Here is a 12,537-nt window from a genome sequence, read left to right as displayed (position 1 = left end):
TCAGTTACAGATTGTTTTATAGCTCAGCAACACCTTTAAAAACAGTACAGGTGTAATGGTACATGTATTCGTGACGAACCGTTTCGGTACGGGACATTCAGTTCGGTGCAGGCCTGTGCACCAGTGAATTTGCATAATTTGTGTGTGTTTACATTCTGCCACTACACGTGCAGCAACAGAGAAGGCTCGGCTCTTTAATATTCCTGGGGGAACTCGTCCGTGATTGGGGTGGCAGTTGACTACGTCCCACCGAACCACATTAATCCTTTCAAAACTACAATCGTTGCACCGCAGTCCTAACTTCTGCCTTTCGCTGGCATGAAATCTCTACTCCCCCCATTGACATTGTAACTGCAGCAGATCTGTCCTTACTGCAGACAATGTGGACAAGTTTTTTTTTCTGGACAAAAATGTGAAGATTGAGTAAAACTGTTAGTGCTGCGCTTTACTTTTTGAAAAGTTTTCTTTATTGTTTACAAGGTATTTACTAGCTGTTAAACTGCTAAACTCAGTTAAAAAATTATTATAAAAGGCTTAGGGATTGTGCAATCAAAACTGCACATAGGTGTAGGGAATGTGCAATTAAAGCTACACATAGGCTTAAGGAATGTGCAATAATTAAATCTGCACATAGGCTAAGGGAATGTGCAATAATTATAACTAAAACTGCACATAGGCTTAGGGAATGTGCAATCAAAACTGCACATAGGCTTAGGAAATGTGCAATAATTATAACTAAAACTGCACATAGGCTTAGGGAATGTGCAATAATTAATAGAACAGAAGAATGCAAGGGTTTGCCTGTTAAGGATAATTTAAGGGTCCTGTTGGTGCATCACTCGTGGTCATACTGGTCTCATATTTACTTTGTTTTATGGTGTTTGTTTATGTGCTGCTTTGTGTTGTGTCGTCCTGTTTTTTGATAAAACACGTTACCCCCTGTCCCAAGACAAATTTCTCCCATGGGAGACAATAAAGAATTATCTTATCTTATCTTATCTATTTATCTGTTATAATATTTCATACATTTGTTGATTATTTATTTATTTTATTGAACTTATTAGTATTACCAAGCAGCACTTTGCATTTATTTATTTATTTTGTTTGTATAATGTTAAAACAAACTGATAGTTAAATAAAAACACAAATAAACAACACACAAATGGTTTTGCATTCTGTTCCCATACTGTACCGAAAATAAACCAAACCGTGACCTCAAAACCGAGGTCCGTACCGAATCGTGATTTTTGCGTATCGTTACACCTCTAAAAACAGTTATTCTGACTGTGAGCCGGGTCACCTCTCCACAGATCTGACCTGTAACTTGCTCTGGTTTGGTCCCCATGAATATCGAAAGGTTTGATACCACACTGTCAAACAGAGAAAAGCACTAACATCTGCAAGGAGAAAAACATTTGGCAGACCCTCCACAAGAAAAGGTACACAACGCATCTTTAAGTTTAAATTTTTTCTTATTTCAAGTGCAATTTCCTGCGTCTACTGGCAGATCCGCTGTGTTCTACAAACGGCAGAGTCATGAGAGAGATGGGAGTCGGAGGGAGAAGATAACACAGGAACAGGCCCCCAAAAGTGCCTCCGCTCCCCACGCGAGCAGTTCAAACACGCAGAGGGATTATAGAGGCGCCGATAAGACGAGCAGGCAAAAACGGGACGGATATCGCGGCGCTTCATCTGCCTGTTTCATTTAGATATGTGAGAGTTTGTGTTTCATGTAAGTCTTAAGAGAAAGTACAAACTCGAAGATGAAGAGGGAGAAAAGTGTATGGGTAAAGAACAGTACTCCATAAATACTGTTTACTTTTAGAAAAACGTTTGCGGTCACGGTAAAGCTTACAGCCTGACCTGATAATTATGCCGTATTGACACCAGTCTCTTGCTATTTTTGCAACTTATTTTGAAGTTATTATTACCGTTTATATTTTTCTCTTTGTTGTTATAATATATTGGGAGGCGTGAGCTACTGTGTCCAAGTAATTTCCCTTGTGGATTAATAAAGTTTTTCTAAGTTTAAGTCTAACAGCAACTTGTAAGCAAGCTAATAGCGCACCACTGTTACTTTCTGGTTTGCGGAATATAAAAATGCAGACAGATATTTCTTCACAATCTGTGTTCAGGGTGTATGAATGTATTAAAGAGTGGTTATTATGCAAAGATGACTTTTTTTCTTTGAGCTTTCTATCATATTATAATGTTGTTCCCTGATCAAAAACATGCCTGGAGAGATTTTAGATGTCATCCATGCATGTTTGAGTAATTTAGCGATGGTAAATGGTCACATTTTTCTATAGCGCTTTTCCACCTCAAAGCACTTTACAACAAGGAACCTCTCACCCATTCACACACCAGTGTACGCAGACACTGTGGGCAAGGTGGGTTAAGCGTCTTGTCCAAGGACACAACAACATGGGGAGCTTGAATCACACCAGCCAACCTGTGGGTCAGTGGATCTGACCGCTCAACCTGTGATGTTTATGTCGAAAGCTGGATTCGAACCGCCAACCTTCAGATCAGTGGGCGAATGCTCTACCAACTGAGCTACTCTCTCCCAGGTACTATTTGAAACTAGCCTGAGTCACCCCGCAGCATTAGGATTCTGTGACGGAGCGCCCGTGTTGCCCCGTCATCGCCCGACCGAAGTGTCTTCGTCTGGCCCAAGAGCGTGCGGAGTGCTCCCCCCTCCCCGGTTTTGCAGAACGAAGCTCTGATAGACTGTTTCTACACTGTTTTCCCCAACATCTGGACGGTTTCCCGGCTAGTGCGTTCGAGGGTGCGCACTCGACGCCGACGCCCACGGACATTTACCAACAGCAGCCCCCGCGCCGTTCTCTGGTTCGGGGGCCAAACTGAGGCACTTCCTGGTCGTGCTTTAAATAGAGTATAGTGGCGCGTCGAAGGGGGGACATGTGATCGTGGACTCGACCATTGTGGTCTATTTGGGGTATCGTTTTGGGTTTTTAAGTTATTTAATGGAATTTAGGTTAACCGTATGAGGAGTTCTTTAAGTTATTTTTATTACCTCCGCCAAGGAGGTTATGTTTTTGCTGGCGTTTGTCTGTTTGTTTGTTTGTCTGTTAGCAACATAACTCAAAAAGTTATGAACCGATTTTGATAAAATTTTCAGGATTTGTTGGAAATGTGAAAAGGAAGAACTGATTTCATTTTGGGGGTGATCCGGACGAAATCCTGGATTCTGGATCACTTTGAAATTTTAGTTAACATTGTGGTAAATGGGGCCAAAAATTTTGTTTCTCAATATCTCGGTTAATTATTGACCAAACCCCATGAAATTTGACTCAGGGATGGACAATGGGATCCTCTTTCATATTCCAAAGGCTGATCCAGATCTGATCCAGAAGACTGATTTTATCGCAATGTATTTAAAAAATGGGGGTAGTCCTTGGCGGAGGTCTGCGCTCTCTGAGTGCTTTTCTAGTTATGTTTATATCCAAGTTGATTTGTGTTCATCAATACAGTTTGCTTATGTTAACTCCTTTAAAACCCCATTTTTTGTTAATTGGTTAGCCCGGGGGGAGGGGCTAAGGGGTATAAAAGGAAGGAGCTCCAGTCATTTGGGAGTCTGTTTTTGGCCTGACTACGTGGGTGCTGGCTACTGTAAGTGTGATTATTGTAAATATTGTTGTAAATACTTCTTTTGTTGGACTCTACCACCGCATTTTTTTGTCACTGTAAATATTCCACTCTGCACTTGGAGCTGTGGTGTGAATAAAAACCCACTTAAGTGACGTTTTTCGACTGAGCCATCATTTTTTACAATTATTTCGGACGAACCCGTGACAGATTCATTCGCTCAACGGTAGTCAGGTACTATTTTTTATTTAACCGATCGCTGCTATTTGGCCGTGACGTACGTAATGCGCCAAATCCCATAGGAAGAAGGGCAATAACGTCTTTCCTTTGATAAAATTCAACCTAACATTCACTTTGTTCCAACTTTAAATCCTCGATCTCGGGAATCGTTGCCAACACAGAATGTCTGTCTTCGTCTACATCTATCTCGACCGCTTTGTTTACTTTAACTTCTTGGGTTCTTTTTAAAGACAATGCAGTAAAGGGTGTTTACCTTGTTGACATGTTTCGGCTGCTAGCTGCATGCCATCTTCACTGTCACCGGTGTTGGTGGTGACATGTCGTATATCTGTTGTCTTCGTCGCGTGTAGCTGATGGACCTATCGCTCAGACGACACTCCCGTCGCGGTGTTCTCTGCTTTGTTTACTGTTGGGACCCAGACAGGCGCTTGAGTTTGACGTCATGGCTTCACAGCTCTTCACTGATTGGCCGGTGCGCGGTTTACAACTTCCGAGATTCTTGCAAACCATCTATTGTATCCTGATTCCTGACCTAGTCGCTGGAGAGAAACGAAATTGAGCGGAGGCGCTAGGTAGCACCAGCCTGGCTACTTCGAAACCTCCTTGCATGTTTCACTTTCCATGTTAACCGGTTGGGCAATTTAACACCAGCAGTGTCATACGTGCGTCCAACAGCCGTCATGACGCTACACACTAGGGATGGGCATGATTAGTCGATTAATCGATAATTGATCATTAAGAATTTCATCGATTCCGTTCATTTTAATCGACAAACCAAATGTAGGTTGCTGTGCGTAGCGTGACCAAACAGGTGTGTACATGTGTCTCTCTGCATCAGAAGGAGCGAGACACAAACAGTCGGTCAGTCTGCAACTTACCGAAGCACAAATGCGTATTGTACAAGAAATTCCACGCTTTCTGTTGCGTTCGGGACAAGTGTGAGGCCATGTGCACAGTGTACAAAGCAGCACATATGTTTCAGTCTCCAGTGGGAAAAAGCGTTGCCAGGTGAGAGTCGCGCAATGTCGATGACGAGTCCCCACCTCCCTCCCCCCGTACGGTGTCCTGGTTTTGACAAACGCAAATATGGTCACACTAACCTGTATTCCACTGAGTCGTGTCGCATCAGCGCACAAGAGCTGTAGTTTTATCTTCACTTAGTTTATGTAAATTAGTGATGCGGTTTTAAGTTTCGTTTCTGTGAGAGTTGCGCAAAACTGAATTAAACACATTATAATGTCAAACGGGCTGATGTGGCGCTAGAGTGGTTACGGTTTATATGTTGTAAAGTTGAATTTATTTATGCAGATTAGCAGTGCAGATAGTAATAATAATGATGATAAATTTTAATATTAAAATCGTTAATGATTAATCGATAATCGTTAATTCTTAAGACGATCGATTAAGAAAATTTAATCGAATGCCCATCCCTTCTACGCACTGCTCAAATTAGGATAAAGTTCTAATTTTGCAGCGTCTCAACAGAGCGTCTCCAGGATTTTTATCAGGGGAAAGACAGAAAATAGGCACACGGCATCGAAATAAACTTCCGATGCCCACTCAAAGCACGTTCTCGAAAACCACTACAGTCGCGTAAACGCTGTCGCATCCAGGAGCTCGGGGAATGACTCGTGATGGACTACGGAAAGTTTACAGCCGCGGAGGATAAATATAAAACACTTTACGACATCAGACAGAAACTTTACAAGAACAACTTCTGAAGGAAACGACGTGCAGACGACCAAAGTGAAATGGTGAGTGGCTTAATTAATGCCGCACCACAGATACGGCTCGTTATCGCTGCAAAGCACTGGCTCTCTTGTTGTCAACTTTTGTATTGTGATTTAAAACGTTAATCATCCAATCAACAATGAATACTTAAGCAATGTAAAAAGTTTAGTGTTTACTCTGCTTGCCTCTGGTGTAAATTGAAGATTTTAAAAGTACCCATGTAAGCAGCTCTGCCTACATTAATTCGTGTATCATTCGTTCATTTGTTTTTCAAAAACCATCAGCTAAAAAAACAGCTATTTTCTTCATTATTTGTCTCCAAAACCAAAATTAAAAAAAAAGGAAAATTATTTGTTTTTTTCATTTTTTTCGATTTTGTGTTTAAATGAAAAATGGAAAAAAAAGATAACGGCCGTTTCCCGTGACGTACAGTGCGATGCCGGAATGAACCAGGACTAAAACAGGACTACACCACAACTAAACCAGGAATCAACCAGGACTGAGTGTCAGGATGGGCCCGGAGGTGCACCCGTGTAGACTGTCGGGTGATCACAACTGAGACCAAGACTGAGACCAGAACCAGACCGGGACTGGGCCCAGGAGTGAGACCAGGACCATATAGGGACTGAGACCAGTTTAGTCCTGGTTCAGTCCTGGTTCAGTCCTGGATCAGTCCTGGTTCAGTCCGTATACGGCGCAAAAGTTCGGCATCGCAGAAAGCAGAAAGTCCGGCATCGCAGAAACTGAAAAAACGAATCATTATCCGTTTTTTTCATTTTGGTTTTGGAGACAAACAATGAAGAAAATAGTTCTTTTTTCATTTTCTTATTTTTGGTTTTATTTTGAAAAACAAATGAACGAATGATACACGGATTTACGTTACGTGTTGTTGACGCTCCTGATGTAAATTCCGAGTTACGTGTAGTTGTCAGATTTTCTTCATTGCTTCCACACGACAATTCTCCATAAATATATAAAAACAAAACAACTGTACGCAACAAATTCACAAATCTGATGCAATGTGCAGGCTTGGGGTGACTTAGTGCAGAGAGCAAAGGAAGGGGAGACTCAGAGCATCAAAAATGAAAATTAAACTTACATAACATATTAATACATTGTTTTCGGCAAATAGAGCATTTTCAAAACAATAAAAGGCAACATGGAGATCTAAAGGTGTTATGAATGTGTTATGTGTTAGCAGTAAATAAATAAAAACATACCCTCTCTTTAATGTAAATAGGAAATCTCATGATATTTTGAGTATTTTTGGTGATAATAAAATAAACATTTGTCTTGGATGAGGTTCAAGCATTGCAAGAGCTTTGGATCTCACCTTCTCCAGCAGATACCCGATCACCAGAAAGCCCTTCCCGCCCAACATCTGCTCCTGCATGGACACAGAGCTTTTGAGGAGCTCGAACAGGAGGCTCAGGAGAGAGGCACTGCAACGCACAGAAAATAAAAAGATCAACAGGAAAATAAAGAAATCATATTTACAAAACCTGGAAAACAGAACTTTACATGAAAAGGTCAAAAACAATGCCTGTTACAGAAACGCACTCATACCAATTCTATTCTGGGTTTGTCCATTTGAGGAGGTTAAAGGTCCCATATTACTCTATTTCCTGATCTATGTTGTTCATTTATTTTTTATTTATTTTATTTATTTGTTTGAGCAAAGTAAAACAAAGTTATAATATTGTTTCCTCATCACAAACAGACCTGGAGTTCGGGGGCTGGGCGATATGAGAAAGAAAAAAAAATTACAATTTGTTTCCCTCATATTGATCAATCTCAATTTTCAATTCGATCTTCTTCCAGCTTGTTGAAAACAGACAGGCATAAAGAGCACTACAGTTTTTATTTTGTGTTGATAGGACCAATAATTCTGGAGAAATTCACATTTTAATTTTAATTTTTATTTTGGAACAATTAAACCTATTGATATAAAGAGAAACACGTGCGATGTCCGACCTGTGAGCCCCCAGCAAACACAAACCTACACAAAAACTATGTCTGTTGTTTGTGCTTTGTTTGTGCCGTTTTGTGCCACAAAAAGTTTCATTTGTGATTCTTTTATAGGTCAAATTGGGGTCAGCCAGTAGAGATGCGCGGATTGCGGTTACAACCGCGGACTCCGCGGCTAAACCGCGGGTCGGGCGGATGACGTGACGAAAAATAATATTTTAATTAAATTCGGGTGGGTGGCGGATTCACTACTCAAATAAAAAACTCGATGGCGACTACTACAAACTACAAGATGGAAGCAGAAAGACCTACGGAGGTTTACAAATCAGACTTGACGCGTTTATATGATCTTGCTGCGTTGCACGATCTGCACGTCCAGTTTGAGGTAAAAGTAGGCGGCCAAGCCCATAGAAGAACCTTCCACGCTGAAGTACGAGCGGGAAACTATGTTGGTTTTGGCTTTGGACCCACAAAACAAAAGGTGGTGGAGGAGCTGAAGCAGCTCCCAGTGCCACAGAATGTGACTCCATATTGGGAGAAACCCCACGTAGATCTGGTGGACCCCTGTGGAACGTCCATTCTACTTTTATAACAAGAATCCGATCACCGCCCTCTCAGAAATACTGGATGTGAGGAGGCAGAGAGCTCCTGAATTCAGGGTGGTCTCGTTTGTGCAGCGCAACGCCTACAGCACCACCTTCTGTGTGGAGGTAAGAGTGGGCCAGATGTCCTGCCAGGGAATGGCCTCCAACAAGAAGGCAGCCAAGGTCAGAGCAGCTCACAAAATGCTGGAGATGATGGGGTATAAGGAGTTGATGGAACAACACAACCCAAAGATGCACCCTGCCCAAGAACATGAGTTGCAGCAGCATGTTGTCCGGCAGCAGCAGTTGTACAAGCTGGAACTCCAGCGGGCTTTTAGAGCAAAGAAGGAAAGCTTTAAAAGAGGAGAACAATCTGACGCCACAAACGGTTCAGTAGATTCACCAGAGGAGCCCAGTCCTGCACAGGTTCCATCTTCGCAGGAAGTTTCCAGCCCAGTAGACCCTGTCAGTCCAGCAGAAGATCCTGTCCCACCAGAGGAGATGATCGACTCGCCTGCACCCTCCTGTGGACATGGAGCACCACACATCCTCACAGAGGCTTGTGTCAAACACACTTTAAAAGTGGTCAACATGGACCACAGTCTGATGGCTGAGGAGATTCAAAGAAAGATTCAGGAGCACGTCATTGTTGATGGAGATGCTGATATCAGCCTTGAGGACCTAGAAGAAATTGCCAAAAGAGCGGCCAAAAATATCGAAGTGGAGTATGACTCCCCTCACGCCCTCTTGAGAGCTGTTTGTGCAGTAGATACTGCACCTTTAGAAGCAGCTATTCTGGCCCATCTCAACACCGAGCTGAGAGCCTTCCTCACCCGTCCTGAGTCTGAGGAGATCAAACCAGTGACCCCTGTGTCTGAAGAGCACTCACATGCACAGGATGTCACCAGCCCAGCAGAAGAGACCATCACTGTGACGAGTGGACTTCTGGAGGATACACCAGAAGAAAACCAGCTGAAGCTGCCCCAGTTGTTTCCCAGAGTAGCTCGGTCAAACTGGTAGAGGAGGAAACGACTCTGCTAGAACCTGAAGAAATATCTCCAGAGCCTCAGGAAATAACAGAATTTCCACAAGAAATTCATTTTGAAAATGTCCTGGAACAGACACCTGCAGAAATCCAACAGCAGGTACCTGATGTGTCCCAGGACTCCACATCCCTGAGCCAAGGGAATGACGAGCTCCAGGAGGAAGTGCAACCTGCGTCAGAGGAACTACAGGTGCTCCCTGTGGAAGACCTGTCCCAGTTTGCCTTCACTGGAGTTACTGCAGAAAATGACGACATCAAAGACCAAACCACCACTCACCAAGAGCAGAGTGAAGATGTCTGCAGCCTGAGTCCAGCTCTGCCTGAAGAGCACCAGAGCTGCACTTCACCAGCACCAAGTGTCACTGCTCATGAGCCAGAGGCCGAGAGGGAAGTGAGTCCACCAGACCACACCCTGCATCAACAAACAGACGAAATGTCCTCTCCTCTGGAAACCAAAACAGAGACGATCAGCCCACCTGCTCCCTCCTGTGGACATGGAGTGTCCCACATCCTCACAGAGGCTTGTGTCAAACGCATTTTCAAAATGGCCAAAATAACCAAACAGGATCACATCCTGATGGCTGCTGAGTTACACCAAAAGATCCAGGAGCACATCGTTGTAGTTGGAGATGATGAGATCAGCCTTAAAGATTTGAAGAAAATTGGCAAAAAAGTGGCCAAACAACTAAAAGTGCAGTATGGCTCGTCTTGCGCCCTCTTTAGGGCGGCTTCAGCACAAGATACTGCACGTTTTGAGGCAGCAGTTGTGACCCATGTCAACAGCGAGCTGAGAGCCTTCCACACGCGCCGCAAGTCCACCCTGTCACACTTCTTCTGGAGGCTGAGGAGGGTGTTTCATTAGTTTAGACCATCAACTGATAAGATGTATTTAATGCCATTTCAGTGGAAAGAACGTTTCTGTTGAAATGTGTTTAAATGCATTAACTTCTCAAAAACAAATAAACAATTTTACAAAAAAATATATATTTTTTTGGTTTATTTATTATTTAAATAAATAAATAAACTAAAGAATAAAATAAACAAAAACAATAAACAATTCATACCAAATCTCATGTTTCCTTTTGTGTGTTTGTGTTTGTCTTAAATGTATTTAATAATAACAGTAGTGTGTGGTTAGCATGCTGATGTTGTTGATGTAATGTCCTAACTCATTAGGACGCTCTAATGTGTGAACAAAGTGAGGAATAAACTTGAACCGCTACAGTTTAGTATTCACTACATTAACAGTTTTTCACAGTGGAACTCACATATTTGAGGAAATATTTCTATTGTAGCACCACAACAGAAAAACACGACTTTAACAAATCATCTTTTCATTTGATCTAAACAGTTTTGTCACAATTCAAACTCCCTTTTCACAAAAAGACTTGATACTGTTTGTACCACCAGACTATGTCTGTTCAACATAGAGCTGGACCATATCAGGAAAAAACAGACGCACACACAGAAACAGACGCACACACACAGAGACAGACACACACACACAGAAACAGACACACACACAGAGACAGACACACACACAGACACAGACACACACACAGACACACACACACACACACAGAGACAGACGCACACACACAGAGACACACACACAGACACACAGCACAGACGCACACACAGAGACAGACGCACACACAGAGACAGACGCGCACACAGAGACAGACACACACACAGACACACACACAGAGACAGACGCACACACACAGAGACACAGACACACACACAGACACACACACACAGAGACAGACGACGACACACACACAGAGACAGACACACACACACAGAGACAGACACAGACACACACACACACAGAGACACACACAGAGACACACACACACAGACAGACAGACGCGCACACAGAGACAGACGCGCACACAGAGACAGACACACACACAGACACACACACAGACACACACACAGAGACACAGACGCACACACACAGAGACACACACACAGACACAGACACACACACACAGAGACAGCACACACAGACACACACAGAGACAGACGCGCACACAGAGACAGACGCACACACACACAGAGACAGACACACACAGAGACAGAGACACACACAAACAGAGACAGACGCACACACACAGAGACAGACACACACACAGAGACAGACGCGCACACAGAGACAGACGCACACACACACAGAGACAGACACACACAGAGACAGACACACACACACAGAGACAGACGCACACACACAGAGACAGACGCGCACACACACAGACACAGACACACAGACACAGACACACACACACAGACACAGACGCACACACACAGAGACAGACACGCACACAGAGACAGACGCGCACACAGAGACAGACGCGCACACAGACAGAGACAGACACACACACACAGAGACAGACGCACACACACAGAGACAGACACGCACACACAGAGACAGACGCACACACACAGAGACAGACGCGCACACAGAGACAGACGCACACACACAGAGACAGACGCGCACACAGAGACAGACGCGCACACAGAAGACAGATGACACACACACACAGAGACAGACACACACACAGAGACAGACGCGCACACAGAGACAGACGACGCACACACAGAGACAGACGACGACACACACAGAGCACACAGACAGACGACACACACAGAGACAGACGCGCACACAGAGACAGACGCGCACACAGAGACAGACACAGACAGCACACACAGAGACAGACGACACACACAGACAGAGCACACACAGAGACACACACACAGAGACAGAGACAGAGACACAGACACACACACAGAGACAGACAGAGACAGACACACACAGAGACAGACACACACACAGAGACAGACGCGCACACACAGAGACAGACGCGCACACAGAGACAGACGACACGCACACAGAGACAGACACACACACACAGAGACAGACGCACACACAGAGACAGACACACACACAGAGACAGACGCACACAGAGACAGACGCGCACACACACAGAGACAGACACGCACACAGAGACAGACGCACACAGAGACAGACACACACACACAGAGACAGACGCACACACAGAGACAGACACACACACAGAGACAGACGCACACAGAGACAGACACACACACACACAGAGACAGACGCACACACAGAGACAGACACACACACACAGAGCACACAGAGACAGACGCACACAGAGACAGACGCGCACACAGAGACAGACGCGCACACAGAGACAGACGACACACACACAGAGACAGAGACAGAGACACACGACACACACAGAGACAGACGCGCACACACACAGAGCACACACAGAGACAGACGCGCACACACAGAGACAGACGCGCACACACAGAGACAGACGCACACACACA

At 44.1% G+C, this 12,537-nt stretch overlaps 1 protein-coding gene across 1 annotated transcript in view; it reads right to left on the bottom strand.

Moving 5' to 3' along the window:
• The window catches only part of LOC110174043 (neurobeachin-like), a 783,761-nt gene that overhangs the window by 545,794 nt on the left and 225,430 nt on the right, over positions 1-12,537 (bottom strand). The window contains exon 12 of the mRNA XM_055166710.1: positions 6,914-7,022. Coding sequence (XP_055022685.1) covers positions 6,914-7,022 — 109 coding nt within the window. The remainder of the gene's footprint in view (positions 1-6,913; positions 7,023-12,537) is intronic.

This window comes from Boleophthalmus pectinirostris, unplaced genomic scaffold (assembly GCF_026225935.1).
Source record: "Boleophthalmus pectinirostris isolate CB_2022bp ecotype Guang Dong unplaced genomic scaffold, ASM2622593v1 HiC_scaffold_9, whole genome shotgun sequence".
Taxonomy (NCBI): domain Eukaryota; kingdom Metazoa; phylum Chordata; class Actinopteri; order Gobiiformes; family Gobiidae; genus Boleophthalmus; species Boleophthalmus pectinirostris.
Note: the sequence above shows the minus strand (reverse complement) of the source record. Positions and strands in the feature narration are given on the sequence as shown.